Raw genomic sequence first — 15,462 nt, 5'->3', positions numbered from 1 at the left:
GGATGTCTGTAAATGTTTTCTCAGCTACAGATTTAATTTCTCTGTGTTGCCGTCCACTTGCAGGAACATGTGAGTAATTATATAAGCCTCTCTAAAAAACTTGTCATCTCCACATATTTGAGTTTTATTAAGTAGAAAAATTAAAGAGGATGTGATGCGGAAGATTATTATGATTGCTCATAGGTGGGTCACGAGTAATGATATTTGTTTTAAGTAGAATATACAAAAAGTTGTTGGAAAACCAAATCAAATCCTGAAATTCCAGGATCGCTGAGATGTGTGTGTTTGATTTTAAAAATATTTAGAAAAAATCTGTGATGAAGGGGGAGACCGTCCCTCTCTCTGTGATCAACTCTGCAGGAGAGTTTAAAACGAGCCCAGGAGGGAGAGTGAAATTCCTTCCAGAGTGAAAGGGGGCGAGGGGGGGGGGTTAAAAAGTGACAGAGGGAGTCCTTGAAGGATTGTGTGCTCAGCTGTTTTTCTTTCCAACATGGAGAGTGAGGTTAGTGTTCCTTTATCACTGCTGCAGAGGGCGTTTGAGCCACACAGAGAGGGCAGCTGACAATCTCAGACACCCCCTCTCTGTTATCTTTTAGGAAAGTCGGACGGGTGAATCATGAAGTTGTCCAAACTGCTGCCCCTGCATATACCTCAGCCACATGTTGGTGCGCTGTCTGTGTCTGTGGCACATTTTGGATTGATTTTTTTTCCTCCAAATCGAGCATCTGTCTTGTTCTGCTGATGCTCGAATAAGTTTATCGAATTTCCCAGTAAATGTTCTGTCATTGTCCCTTTCTGTTTGAAGTGGCTGGGCTTTGAATGAAGACTCATTGTTATAGCTGGACACCCAAAAACAGCTGTATTTTTTTTAATCTAATATCAAAGCAGGAAGCACAAATCCAAATGTTTGATTTACAGCTAAATAAATCAACACAACTACGGATCAGTTAATAAGTGTGTCTTTTTAATTGGGACCACTAGTGCTGTGTGATACTGTAAATACAGGGCCAGGATTACTGATACCGATACTTTTAACCTATAAAGGCAGCTTATGTATTAGAGAGCAGTGTGTCATGCTTTATGAGATGAATCATCATCAGTCTGCAAAATCTGCACACGTCAGTGACCTAAAAACATAGATTTTCACAATACACAAAAGTCTATTACCACACGCTTCGAATGTGGGTTTTGGCGACCTGAAACATAAATGTTTCTGAAGCAACTTGTCTTGTTTAAATTTGCTATGGGCTATAAATAAAATAATAAAATAGGGTTTTGGACACTTTCCTCTAACACACACCACCACCTATCTAATAATAAATAAATAAATACATAACACAATTCTGTGGGCTACATACTCAACAAATAATACGTACAAAATATCGATCTCATCGTGCCAATATCGATCCATTACCAATACCGGCGTTGATATCGATACTATCGATATTAGGATCGCACATAAACAATAATCCTGCACTTGGATGTAAACGTGCCATCATTAATTGAGCCCCCCTCGCTTGTTGTTTGGGGGCTTTGTTCATCTGTAAAACACAAAGGCTCATGCGAGTCTCTGTGTGTGCTTGAGTCATTTTGGTGGCTCTTCTTTTGTGAGGATTCAGCATCCTCCCGGTGCAGCAGCAGCAGCAGCAGCCCTCCCCCTCTGCAGCCTCTCCAGCAGTATGCCCGACGTTCAAACGGAAGCAGGCGCTACCATTTTGAAACACAGCACCGCTTAGGTAAGATGGTAGATCCTTTTATTTAATCGCCTTTTCTGCACCCTTATTCTCATGTGGGAGCTCGTTAAAGCCCGCCGTCTAAAAGCTGTGAGGGGGCTGCTGGTTTCGGCGCTGTTGTAGGGACGGAGAGCTTTAGATCGCCTCGCCGTTTCACTGTGTTCATTCCTGTGCGGGAGGAAGAAGGGGAGGAAGAAAAAATGTGTTGTTACATTGTATCGATCTGCCACCGAGAGTCATACCGTTGTATCAGGTATTAGTATTGATCATCGACGCCTCGCAATAGGAAGTGAAAGTAAGTGTGTTTAATGCGTGTCCGTGGCTGTTTGGCTGTCGGGACTTTGTTTGGCTTTGCTTTGAATCGCCGAGCGGAACCAAACAAGCATCTCGCTCTCTCTCCCTCTCTCTCTCGTGTCTCCATTCACAAAAACACTGACAGCCTGTCCGACCAACTCGTCTCGTGTCTTTTGGGTATTTGTGAGCTGGTAAATAAAGCGAGCTGTGGGAAATATGTCGACTCAGCGCCGTGCTGCGTCATCACAAAGCAGCTTTCCCCCACCACCACCTCTGGTTTATGCTTCACTTGAACCCAGTGTTAGTGCAGCAGCCATACTGTATGTGAGCGGGGTTCACCCAGTATGGAGAGCGGGTATCTGTGGTGGTGCTGGTGGTGGTGCTGATGGTGTATTCGGTAAACTCAAACCAAAAAAACTAGAAACCCAGTTGTGTGGTGTTGGGGTGGGGAGGTGGGTTGTCCTGTAAAACATGTACAGGCTGAAGTGAAGGAGATCCCTACTATGCTCGCTTCTTGCTCCATATTTTTATTCTTGGGCCCTGTTCACGTTATTTACAACTGAAGAAATTCCTGGTGCAGCCAAACTGTCTTCTGATTGGCTGCCCCTCGCAAACAGAAGCTTCCTGTTAAATGCAGAAACAATTCAAAATCCTGCTCCTCACATACAAGGTCTTGGATATTCAGTCCCCATCTTATCTTAATAACCTTGTAGTACCATATAACCTTATTAGGGCAATTCGCTCTCGCTCTGCAGGCCTACTTGTTGTTCCTAGAGTATTTAAAAGTAGAATGGGAGGCAGAGCCTTCAGTTTTCAGGCCCCTCTTCTGTGGAACCAGCTTCCAGTTTGGATTCAGGAGACAGACACTATCTCTACTTTTCAGATTAGGCTTAAAACTTTCCTTTTTGATAAAGCATATAGTTAGGGCTGGACCAGGTGACCCTGAATCCTCCCTTATTTATGCTGCAATAGGTGTAGGCTGTTGGGGGACTCCCATGATGCACTGAGTGGTTCTTCTTCACTCCCAATGTGTTTATACACCTCACTGGAACGATGTCAAGCTCTCTTCCACAGCATGTCTTTGTCACAGATGGCTGCCCCTCCCCGAGCCTGGTTCTGCTGGAGGTTTCTTCCTGTTAAAAGGGAGTTTTTCCTTCCCACTGTTGCCAAGTGCTTGCTCAAAATGATTGTTAAGCTTTTCTCTGGATAGTTATGGGGTCTTAAAATTACAATACAAAGCACCTTGAGGCGGCTGCTGCAGTGATTTGTCGCTATATAAACAAAACTAAATTTAAACCAAAGATGAGCGGAGCTTCTGTGCTCATATACAGAGGTGTGTCATCTTCGGGTCAGATTTAGTAATGTGTTACAGCACAAAGTGGTTTCTGGCATAGAAGGAAGTACTGTGTGTATTTAGAAAAGAGCCCAGTGACAAGATTGTGTGTAAGTGGACATGGAGGACGAGGTGGAGGAACTCTGAGACTTCTCAGACTGACCATGTTGGATATGTATGCTCGGAGTTCCTTTCTGAAGGTGCAAAATATAGGGAGGAAAATATATAAATCAAGTGTGCAAACTGGTTTACTGTTTGTGACACACAGTTTACTGCTAATTTAAGATTTAACGGAGGACAAAGCTTGCCCTATTTTTTGTGTTTAACATTGAAATGAACTGATTGCGCTTGTGCTTGGAAAACGGAACAACTTTTGTAAACCACACGCAAAACTTACCACACTTACAAGTACTATTTGGGGATTGCGCTAACATGCTTTTTCCACCCCGTTCAGTAATTGTGTCTTTAAACTGACTCTGAAACTGTGGACACAATCTCGCTGTCTGATGTCTAATGATTGAGAAGTCATTATCCAAAGAGCGTACGCGGGGTAATCCTCCTTTCTGACTCTCAGAATCACCAAATTTTGCATTACTGTTTGCTAAAGATCTGTTTTTCACTGTGTCAGTCTCATTTTTCTTTAACATAATTTTGTATTATTTTATCATATTCCATATAAAACTTTGTAAATATTCAATATGAGCCCCTGTCCTGTTTATTGTAGATTATACTACTTTTATTATTATTCTTAATGCTGCCGAAAACACGAAGCATTAATATGGGTAAAATACATCTTAAATGTAGCCAAAATCAAAGGTTTATTTACTCAGATAATTAATCATTAAGTAAAATATCCATCTATCTAGTCATCTTACAAAATTCACTTATTTTCTTTGCAGCATGACCTAAAACAAGAGACGCTGGGTCCACTGGAAGCGATTTGTTCCTCTCGTGTCACTTACAAACTGACGGCTCATCACTTGCAAACGTTCCAGGATCCGGTTGCCTAGGTAACCCACTAATATGCATACTGACAGGTCATATGGTAATCAACACTATCCTGTGCTCACACTGACAGTCGCCTGGAAGTTGAGAAAAGATGCTGAAGTCACCAGCTGTCCTCTTTCACTTTATGTGCTCCATGATCACCACATTGCTTCTGGTGTGGATGCATCTTAGGGCCGGGATTATGCTTTCCCCGTCAGTCCGCTAGGGTCCATTCAGGTCCGCTCCACATAAACGTCATCATCAAATGGTGAGCGAGTCCACAGTGGAGTATAGTCGAGGTCTTAGTCATCAGCAGGGTGTTTACCGAGGTCACAAAGCGAGGAAGCAGAAGACCATTTTCCAATAGAGGCCTACGCAACCAGAAACCACAGACGTCGCCCCCTGCTGGCTATTAATATGAATGCATGTTTGAGGCACTTTGACTTAGCTACTTATCAGAAAGTTGAACGCTACATCCATATTTGTGCCTGAGATGACCATATTAGGCATATTTCCTCTAGTGAGATCACACAGAACCAGGAATCGACAACACTGTATCAAACTGAGCTTTTAAGCCTGATTTATCTCACAGGGATTATTTCTACATATGTGGACCTCATTACAAGAAACTTTCACCACAATTAATATGAACATTCGGTGTTATAACGGTGTATGTGTGACAGGAAAATGAGGAAAAAGTCACTATAAATGCGTCGTGAGTTTAGGAGCAGCACTGCTCCTTGAAGTTGTTGGTGCAAAATGCTCCTTTCGCCTGTGTCTCCTCTGTATGAGGGTGACTCATAGCTGCATGGGTAGTCACAGCCTGCTTCTCGCGAGTGAGAGCGACGTCTCCTTAAGCGAACTCTGTGATCTCTGTGGCATTTATTGTAAATGTTTAGCGGTTATTCGCTAGCACGATCTCCACTGCTCTGTTTTTACATAATATGACTTTATCTGACCTCAGCGGGCAACTCTGAGGCAAATCTGTGGTCAGTGTGGTATTCAATTTGAGGAATTTGAATGTTAATCTGCCTCCTCATTCATGCATAAAGGTTCTTTATCAAGAGTGTGTGTATATATGGGTGCGTTTAACGTTTTCTCCAAATAGCAAGTTTCTGGGTTTTTCTCTTTTACTCTTTAAGCTAAAAATTGATCGCTTCTTTCATCTGTGATTTTTTTTTTTAGTCGTCTAAAAATAAATAAAAGCTTTAGGCTTGAGATAATGACATTTCCAAGCTTTTGATGCTCATACACTGTGTCTGCTTTTCACCCCTGTAGTCTTCTCCTTGTCAGACTAACGCTGAGCCAAAGGTGTGTCTTCATGCTCACTCAGTAACTGTCACGTCTGGGGCAGCTGATAGTCATACCGTGTTGCTAATCCTTTCACTTATCTCTAAACAAACAGTCAAAGCGATGCTCCCTCTGTTTCTCCACAGCGCCATGGACAAGAGCCACACAGTGAAGCTCTTCGTGGGTAACCTGGCATTGGACACCACGCAGGAAGAGCTGTCGGCCATCTTCGAACCCTACGGTCAAGTGGTCAGCTGCAGCGTGCTGCGGCAGTTCGCCTTTGTGCATCTGCAGGGGGAGGGTGCTGCGGAGCGGGCCATCCGGGAGCTCAATGGACGGGAGTTTCGTGGTCGGAATTTGGTGGTGGAGGAATCGAGGGGGAGGCCGCTGCACTCCACCAAGGTGTTTGTGGGTAATCTGAGCGGCATGTGCACCACAGAAGACCTCCAGCAGCTGTTCCAGACGTTCGGGAAAGTCCTCGAATGTGACAAAGTCAAAGGTAAGCCAGGTCTCTACTCACAGTTGAAGTGAAGTTAAAGTTTAGATTCTGTTTTATGGTTTAATTACAGCTGCTGAATTGCTGGGAGCGCCTGAAAAAGACTGCAGAGTGCAAAGTTCAAAGTTAAAGCTAATGCCCCGATTGTAAAGTTGTGCACTTTCCTTTGGCACAGTTCATTTTCCTAGTAAGCACTGAATCACATCCAGCCATTGCTTTTCCACAGGCTATGCTTTTGTTCACATGGAAAACAAGGAAGATGCGCTACAGGCCATCGAAGCCCTGCACGGCACCTCCTTCAAGGGCCGGCCCCTGTCCGTAGAGCTCTCCAAGGTCCAGCCCAGCAAGCAGGCGCCGACGGGGAAGATCCCGTGTGTGAACTGTGGGAAGCAGGGCCACTATGCTGGAGAATGCCCTGTGGGGAAACCTTCTCTGGAGCAGTACCAGAGTCAGGCAGCGGTCTTGGCTGCTGCCGCCGCTGCGGCCGCCGGCCTACCGCTGCAGGTCCAGCAAAGCGTGCACAATTCAGTCTACAACACCTCCACCTTTGATCCCACTTATGCTGCTCTCACAGGGATTACCACCGGGACACGCACAGATGGGAACCCGGTAAATCCAGCTGTTTATGGTGCCCTTGCCAGCCAGGTGTACGGTGCCAACGTTGCCAATCAGCTTTACGGAACGGTGGCCAATCAGGCCGCTCTCACGTCAGGGGCCACGCAGGTATACAGCTCCATGACACCTAATATTTACGGTCAGGTGGCTGCGTCCCCAGCAGCCGCCGCTGCTGCTGCCGCCGCTGCCGCTGCCTACACAACTCCGGTTTACACCCCGACAATGGCCAACCACCCCGTCTATCTGGCCGCGGCTCCTGGGATAGAAATGCCAACAGCGGCAGCCGCCATTAATCCTGCCTACTCTGTAGCGCCTGCGATTTACAGCGCCGCCGCACCAGCCTACGCTCAGTTAAGCGCCATGGGAGCAGCGGACCCGACTACGGCTATCTTTGAGGCTGCCAGGCAGGCGCATTACTTCGCCCAGGGCCAGCAGGTTGTGGCTGAGCAGCAGACGGCAGCTGCCGCCACAGCAGCAGCTGTGGCAAAGTCCGGAGAGAGGGATCGCAGTCCACTGCGAAGGTCGGCACCTCTGCTTCCGGACCCTGTGATGAAGCCATTTATGTACCAGAGGGCCAAGCCACGCCGTCCCCTGCTCCCCACGCCAGCTGGTCGAGCAGCTGAAGAGGCAGTGGAAGCCGCAGAAGACCCCATGGCCAGGTAGGATATAATCTTTGATTCTGTTTCCTGCTAAGCAGCAGATATGAAATAATGACAGAGATCGTTAACTTTCATGTTTTCTAAAAAATCAAGGTGCCCCCTCACCTTTACAAATCTGATGTTGTTCTTGTGGTTTTAGCTCGTGGTTCACTGTTCACTGCAAACTATTTTCTCTTCAACTAAATTTGTCCTTAACCTAACCATCTCTGTCCTCCCCCGTCTTAGGTACTACGCGGAGTACTACCAGCAGCTCCAGCAGTACCCACAGTTCCAGTATGCCTACGCATCACCGAGCGCAGTGACCGCCATCCCTGGCATGCCGGGAATGCAGGCCATGCAAGCGGTCCAAGCAGTTCAGGCTGTCCCCGCGATGCAAGCCCAGCCCGTCACCACGCTGGACGCACTCAGGCCAGTGGTCCCCGCCGCTGCGGCAGTGGCAGCCGCCATGGCTGCGCCCAGGGTGTATGAGCCGCCGTTGCCGCCGCCCACGCGCAAGGAGGCCATCCTCCGCCGCCCCGAACTCTCCCTTCACACGCCTGAGCCCCCCTTCCGATAGTCGCACACAACTCTCTGCCCGCCCCTCCCTCTTTGCCCTGAACCCCTCCCACCCTTCACCCTCCCTCACCCGCCCCAATCTCCTCTTCCAACCCCAAACTTGACCACCTTACAGCAGCTGTATGTACGTGTGTGTGTGTGTGTGTGGGTGTGTGTGTGTCTGGGGGCTCTAAGTGTGTGGTATTAAACTGGGGACTCCTTGGTTTATTAACCTGCTTTAGGAGAAACTTGATACGCCAGCCTTGGTTCAGTTTGCACGCACACACAGTGCAGCCACCGAAAGGGAGGCTTTCATCTGTCGCGCGGGCATTCTTTGTGCTTCTCAGTTTTACTTTTTTATCGTGCCAGTCTCACACGTGTGCCAGTATTAGGCCGACCCGCTCGGCCGTTTCATATATGCCTTTATTTCCGCAAACCCAGTTATGATTTTCTAAAGCCGAGACCTTTGATTGACGACATCAGCCATCCTCCTTAGGCCTAGATGATCAGTTAGGGCAGCTAATTTGAAACCTTTTTTGCCTTATGTTGAAGAGTTTCAATTTGCAACGTAACCAGATGGAAAGTCAGGGCGACGCTCTCGCGCGTGACGGCTGCGCTGCGTCGCGTCCGGCCGAACCAAGGTTGAGTCTTCTTTGTTTTTTGGTTTGTTTGGGTTTTTTTTTCGAGGGACGTTTTGTCTTGAATGTGACGTGGGCTGTGACGCGTGTGAGCGAGTGAGAGGTGAGGGCTTGCTGACCTTGCAGCGCACAAACGCAGCAGCAAAAAAAGAAAATAAAACTTTGCCGAAAAGGAAAGGAGAGAAAAAAAAGAGTAAAGCACACATAAACGTACTGTAATGTATGTTTGGATCTCCCCTTTGACTCCCTTTTTTTTTTTCTGAACCCCCCCTCCTCCCCTCCCGCTCCACCCTTACTCTAACTGCAGCAATGAAAGACACTGCTTCACCTCTCCCTCTCTCGCTCTTTGTAATTACAGCTGCCTACCTCTTACAGCAAATTTCAATGTCTATTCTTTTCTATTGTGTTCTCTTATATTGTCGGCAGTTCCCGCTCCTTGTAAAGGGACAGGGTCAGCAGTTTAGAGGGGGAGGAGCCAGATATTACCGACAGTGACTTTTTTTTGTAGATGTTCCGTATGGAGTCCATCATTTTCAGAGGCCTTTTTTAAAAATAGTGTAAATGTGTTTTTTGTTGTTTACCTGTGACATAAGTCAGCCTGGGATGTGATGAACTGTAAACGGTGGTGAAAGGAGGGAGAAAAAAATCAATGTGTTACTACTGAGGGAGCAGTTTACAAAAGGATCTTTTAATCGCATCCTGTTGGAAACCACGATGGTATGTGACAAGCTCAATCATGTGCCTATAAAGCCTCGAGTGAAGTGCATTAAGTGGAGGGACCTCCCATTTTTAAGTGCTTTTGACATTATTTTTTAATCGTTTCAAGGAGGGCGGGGGGAGCCCGACCTCCAGAGCTTTAGTATCCAGAAGGCTTGGAGAGCGAGCGAAGCTTTCTCTGGGATTTGTTTCACAGCTCTTAAAAGAAAAAGCCACAAACCGAGCCTTCACGGGTTCGTTACTTTACTAACTGCTGGTTAAAGCAGAAACGACAGTGATAGCACCAATGAAGTGAGAGGTGGGGCAGCGTCGTCCACGTGCTTCTTTGACCCTCCGAATACCAGACCAGCTTTAGATTGCGATTGCAAAAAAGGGAAAAGAGCGAAAGTGTCTGTTTTAATATATCTGTTAGAGCTTGTAGAACTGGACTTTGACGAGTGGCAAATCCCACCCGCGTAGCTCTGCGTTTCATTAAAACAGCCACTTTCAAAGTATTTTGCAACTGCTATGTGACGGCGGTCTGCTGCACACGCCCCTTTACTGCCCTCCCGTTCCCCCCTCCTCCTCCCCTCCTCTCTCTCCCCCTGTGTTTTTTTTTTTTCTTTCTTTCTTTCTTTTTGTTTTTTAGCGGTTGAGCGACTTCTTTGCATCTCACGGTGTAATCTCTCTCTGTGTCGTATATACAGAACACATACCAGTTGCATCCTTTGTAGAACTATGTGGTTTGCGAAATGTCTTGTTTGCCATGTTTGAGATCGTATTTTTTAGAGAAGTATTTTCATTTTTTTTTTGCCTTCTTTTTAAGAAAAATATAAAAAGTCAAAAGTTTAAAAAAAAATCATTCAAAAAAAAAATCAGCATGCTTTTTATTGAGAATATGTATTACTATAAACCTTATTATAATAAAGAATGTTTTGGCTGACACTAATGTGGTAAAAGAAAGCAAAGGGTTTGGACATTTCCCCTTCTTCTTCTTCTTCTTGTTTATGTTGTTCTTCTCCCACTATCTGTTTCTCTTGTGTAAAATGACCACCAGACCCATTTGACTGGGGACCCAAGGGGGAGACAGGTGTAGATGCTGGCCCAGCTTTGCTCTCTTTGGTCGGGGTAAGTGCAGGTTGGTGCTCCTTTCCTCTCTCCAGCCTCTCAAACTCAGTGCAAACCAACTCAACCAAAGGGTTTTGGGGTTCATTTGCATTTGAGAACATGCATTTCAGCGATTCCTTCTGGCTCTGTAACATTAAAAGTTAAAAAAAGGATTTTTCTTGTAGAAATGATGTTTTGGCACAGTGAGAGCTGGGGAGAGGCACACAGATAGAATGGCCTGGGTGCATTTTGATCTGTGGAGCAGTCCTGTTTCCTTGGGCGGGGGGGTTTGATGGGTGTGTGTCTGGTCTGGTCTGGTATCTCCCCTGCTGTACCAAATTCTCCCTCTCCGTGTGTCTCTGTGTCCTCTCTGCTCTCAGACCTGCATGTGTGATAATCTGTAACTCTGCCGCACAAACAAACAAACAAACAAGCCCCACGTCAGTCCAGCTCTTGACTAACTATCTCAACTGAAATAGGTCACCGTGCCGCCTGGAACGGCCGGGGTGCAGCCGTGCGTGAGCGTGGCGGCGTGAGCCATGGGGACGACTTTTAGCGCGACGCCAACGCAGCGGGAACTCGTTCTCTCTCTCTCTTCACCACCAAGGTAAATAAAAAAAGTTTACAAAAAAACAAAACGCAACAACAGCAGGAAAGAAATCCTAAAGAGCACTGACTTCCCCTCTCCCAACCTGCCGCCCCCTCCTTTGACTGTGCCTTGAACAAACACTCCTTCCCCACCTCCCTCCTCTCCACACTGCCATCGCCACCTTCCTCCCCCACCTCCCCCAGTCCGTAACTCCTCCTCTGCTGCAGTGGCGGTGCCGCGGCTACAGCCTTGGGCTTCTCCTCTGTGGGTTTGGTGGGCAGGGTTTGGGTGGGGTTAGGACCCCTGCACAGGTCTCAGTCAAGTCTTGCAATCAGCTTTAGGAGGCGACTGGCGCGCCCTCTCTGTCCTGCTGGTGTGTGTCTGTGTGTGTGTCTGTTAAAGAGAAAACAGCTTCTTTTTTTGTTTGTCTATTTTTCTGTGGGCGGTATTTCATTGATTGGTGAGGCTTGACACCCCCACCCCACACACCCTCCCCCCTGCCCTCGCCACCGCCGTATTCGCCGCCCTTGCCCCTTCCCTGCCCGCCCCGGTTCCCTCCTTCTTCCCCCTTCCCTCTCTCATACCTCCTCCTCCTTAACCCCGCCCTCCTGTGCGCCTCTCCTTTCCGCCGTTCACACACAAATACACAGCGCTTTTTTTTTTTTCTTCCCCCCCTACTCCCGCCGCCACCGCCGTCGCCACCACCACCACCTTGGATCTGGGTTTGTGGCTCTGGCTCGGACTCAGACTTCCCAGAACCACCCACCTAAACCCAAACTACCCACCCACCCTCCTTTTGTTACCGTAGTGGCCTGGGCGTGCCAACGGACAGTGTATGTGTGGTGGCCCGCCGCCGGACTCAGTAACACGACACAGAGAGACTTCAGTGTTGGACGAGCCGCTTTGCTGAAACTGTTGAATGATGGGTTTGCGCCACACAGCTGTGGAAGGAATCGTAACTCCCATAAGACCTTAGCGCCATGACAAAACGAGATAAACCAACAGGGGGTTTGCCTTGGGTCCCTCACAGCCTGTGTGCCAATCAGAAACGTCCTATAAGATCGGCTAATGAGGCCAGTCTGACCTGTAGATTCTCACCAATCTCGGGACTCCTGTAGGACTTTTCTGGTACGGCAGCTCTGTTTCTCTAATCCTAGTGTCAGCTGGACCGGCTGGATATGTGCTATGAGTGACTTGTATGAGGTGTGGCTATTAAATAATGAGACGTCACACCGGTTTGACTCACAGAAGCTCTGTTTTGTTGTTTAACAGCCACGCCTCGTCTACATTCTTACCTGTTAAGACTATTGATGCACACACACAGTCCCGCACACACTCGCTGTATGTCAGATGAGTTTGTCTCACATTTGCTCCGACCGCTGCGAGACGGAGTCGAGACAAGCGTGGCGCTGCCTTTCTGTCCGCCTAACAAACTAAAAGGAGGTGGGGAGGATTGAGTAGATGACTTACTGATAAGGTGAGTTGGTAGTGGAAGGATCCTTTGGCCCAATGCTACTTTCTAACCTCACCTTTCTGATCTTGGAGCATCCCATAATAGAGTCACTGGCCAGAACCTTATCAAAAGAGAACGTTGTCGCACACAGTGTCTGTGCTAATAATAACGAGCCCTAGAATCTGATGTCTCTGTTGCTTGGATACAAAGTGCAAAAAAAACTGATTTTTTTTTTTGCATTCACAGACACATTAAGTTTTTTTAAAAAACACAAATGATGAGTTCATCATGTGTGGATGCATTTAGAGGCACATAGAGGCCAGTTTTATTTCTCTCCAAAGGACCGCTGTGTAGGACTTAGTGGCGTTCGAGGACTGGACGTGTAGTGCAGGATCCATAGTCCTACATTAGTGCACATTTGCCTAGAAGGAAGGATTATGGGTATTTGACAGATGCAGAGGCCATGTGTAGATGTGGTGAAAGACCAAAAAGCACATATCCTGATATCCTGAATGCTGATTGGCCGAAAAGCTGGCTCGAACAGGAAAGGGAGCAATAGTGCAGTTCACCACAAAGAGGAACAACTGTGTCCATTTTCATTGCTTTCAGTCACTCGGTTTCACTTTACTACAAAGGACCAACGAAAGCACAAAAACGAGGGTAGCCTGTGTCACTAAATGCTGCACACATTTACAACCAGGCTGCCATGGCAACAGCATGCAACCACAGCGTGAAGTTGTGAGTCTGCAGACCTCAGCGTAGCACAGATTAGAGAAAACGTGAAGGGCTCTTTACACTAGTGAAAACAAACACAACTATGAGTACTGCATGTAATACTGTATGTAATATAGTCACAGGCGATTGCCCCCTCCCTGAGCATGGTCCGTCTGGAGGTTTCTTCCTGTTAAAAGGGAGTTTTTCCTTCCCACTGTCGCCAAAGTGCTTGCTCAAAGAGGGTCGTCTGATCGTTGGGGTCCTCTCTGTTAATGTAGGGTGTTACCTTCCAATCTAAAGCACCTTGAGGCGACTGCTGTTGTGATTTGGCGCTATATCGATAAAATTGAACTGAGTACTGTATTCTGTTTCCACGAGTAAATCCTACACACTGGTCCTTTAAGCAGTGCAGCTGATGAAACCCCTCCTCAGCCTCCATGATCAGGGCACACCGTGCTCCAGTTTTTTTTCCCCCTCCAGCCACCTCACCCCTCCCCTCCAACTCTGCCGGCTCCTCACTAAAAAGGCTTCTTCTGGTGCTTGTGAGTCTAGGCTTCCCGTGCTTGGGTGAATGCAGCCACGCATCTCTTAAACACCCCGACCCCCCCGCGCACCCTCTTGCTCTGAATTCACAGACAGAGCTGCAGCCTCCTCTCTACTTCCACTTCCTCACCCAAACTCCCCCTGCCTTCTGTGGTTTGGACAGCTGAAGAACTGAGATACTCTGCACACACACACACACACACACACACATTTATATAGATATATATTTGTGTATTGTGTTGTTTTTTTGATGGGATCCCACAGGGTACAGCAGACACCGGCAGAGATGTACATCGGGAACAGAACCCACTCCGGCTTAGGTTTGAGCCCAGCCGTCACACTGTAGACCGTGATGCCTTTTTTAGTTGAAGCAGGTTTCATTAACGAGACTTTTCTAGGTCATCTAGCACAGATGTGAATCACAGAATCACACTTCTAATGATGCTTATCCTCTCTTCAGATAAAAGCGTCAGGAGTGTCTTATCTCACACGTTACCTCGTATAGAGGGGGGCAGACAGCATGTGAATGCCAGCAGGATGCAGTGCAGCTCAATACAAAAATCACTGCATTTATTGATCATTTATAAGGTTTTTTTCCCCTCATAACTGCAGTAATAGTGTGTTGGCTGGCATTAGAGTGAAAGGCGTTCATGTTATTTTGTCCACCCTTCTGCCCTTATATGATTACAGGCCACCTGAGGCCAAGCCCATCTTTTTTTTTCTCCCTCTCCACGGACCATTTCATTGTCAGCAGTCCCACGGTGGCATTATGTTTAGCCATTTCAGTTCCCTCGTCTCAGCGGCTGCTCAGTCACAAACCTAATTGTAACCACAAATAGTCGCGCAGTAGCTAAGCTTCTTCAAGTAGGTTAATGGACCAAGCTTAGTGTAGTTAAACGAAACGCCTCAGTTAATTACAATATTAATCGTTCTAGTTTCCAAAGACGTCAGGGGTGACAGAATAGTGTGTCATCTCAAGAGGAGAGCAATCGGGATCTGCTCCTCTTTCAAAGAAATCGAATCCAGCACAACGCTGAACGATGAGGGGATTTTCACACCGTGAATGTCGGATCAAACATTTGCGTCAACATGTTTACTGTGAATGACAAATCCTGATATGAAGACAATTATACTGTATGGTTGTGTGTGCATATATTTATGCCTTTTGGTCTGTATTTCTTAAGATGTTGAGGTATTTTTTTTCAGTCTGCATGAACAAAAATCATGAATAAATCTTTTTGTTTCTCATATAATTTGCCTGAGTTTGTTGTTATTTGGTGCTTGATCCTTTGCTGTGTAGTTTAGGACAGCAGGAACTATGCATTTTACCTGCAGCCTAATTTTAGAGTGAGGAATAAGATGGCGTGAGCTGCTGCCAGTGAGAGCAGTGCAGGGAGGAGCTGCTTTGCCTGGGGTTAGATTGAGCTGGAGCCAGAGGGGAGAAGTTGTCAAAATCTCAGAAATGGGTGTCTTAATTTTATTGACTCATGTGGGGTTTGTTTTTTGTTTTTTAAAGAATACATGACTCAGTTGTTTGAATTTGTAGGTAGGCTGAAAGCACAGAGGCCTGGCTTTGCCATTGAGGATCATTAACAGCAACAGGTGCATTGCACAGGCCATAAAAACCTCTCTGCTGAAAGGAGGCGTTATTGACATACTTCCACACCACTCACGAGCCCCCTCATCCCTACCCGCGGGAGACCACCCCGCCTTTCACACCTTTTTAGGCCCAGAACCTGATACCCACGCTGTCGGTTCCCATACTTATTGGGGTGCGGTCA

General features: G+C 46.9%; 1 protein-coding gene across 4 annotated transcripts; it reads left to right on the top strand.

Annotated features, from left to right (window-relative positions):
* The first annotated feature begins 1,561 nt into the window (after positions 1 to 1,561).
* rbm14b (RNA binding motif protein 14b) lies at positions 1,562 to 11,020 on the top strand. Of its 4 annotated transcripts, none has more exons than XM_086279080.1 (5): positions 1,564 to 1,736; positions 4,260 to 4,370; positions 5,784 to 6,136; positions 6,360 to 7,407; positions 7,633 to 11,020. In XM_086279080.1, exons 3-5 carry the CDS (start codon positions 5,788 to 5,790, stop codon positions 7,961 to 7,963), a joined length of 1,728 nt encoding a protein of 575 aa, XP_086135206.1. In that variant the 5' UTR covers positions 1,564 to 1,736; positions 4,260 to 4,370; positions 5,784 to 5,787; the 3' UTR covers positions 7,964 to 11,020. The 4 variants fall into 4 exon arrangements, with proteins under 4 accessions (XP_086135233.1, XP_086135206.1, XP_086135216.1 ...); XM_086279090.1 differs by lacking the exon at positions 1,564 to 1,736 and adding an exon at positions 1,787 to 1,986; XM_086279097.1 differs by lacking the exon at positions 1,564 to 1,736 and adding an exon at positions 1,787 to 2,028.
* The last annotated feature ends 4,442 nt before the right edge of the window (positions 11,021 to 15,462 follow it).

Source organism: Aulonocara sp. 'chitande type north' Nkhata Bay, linkage group LG3, assembly GCF_057382095.1.
Source record: "Aulonocara sp. 'chitande type north' Nkhata Bay isolate Kocher_YH1m ecotype deep benthic linkage group LG3, A_spYH_male_GT1.1, whole genome shotgun sequence".
Classification (NCBI taxonomy): Eukaryota; Metazoa; Chordata; class Actinopteri; order Cichliformes; family Cichlidae; genus Aulonocara; species Aulonocara sp. 'chitande type north' Nkhata Bay.
The sequence above is the reverse complement of the archived record's forward strand: the minus strand, read 5'-3'. Positions and strand labels throughout refer to the sequence as shown.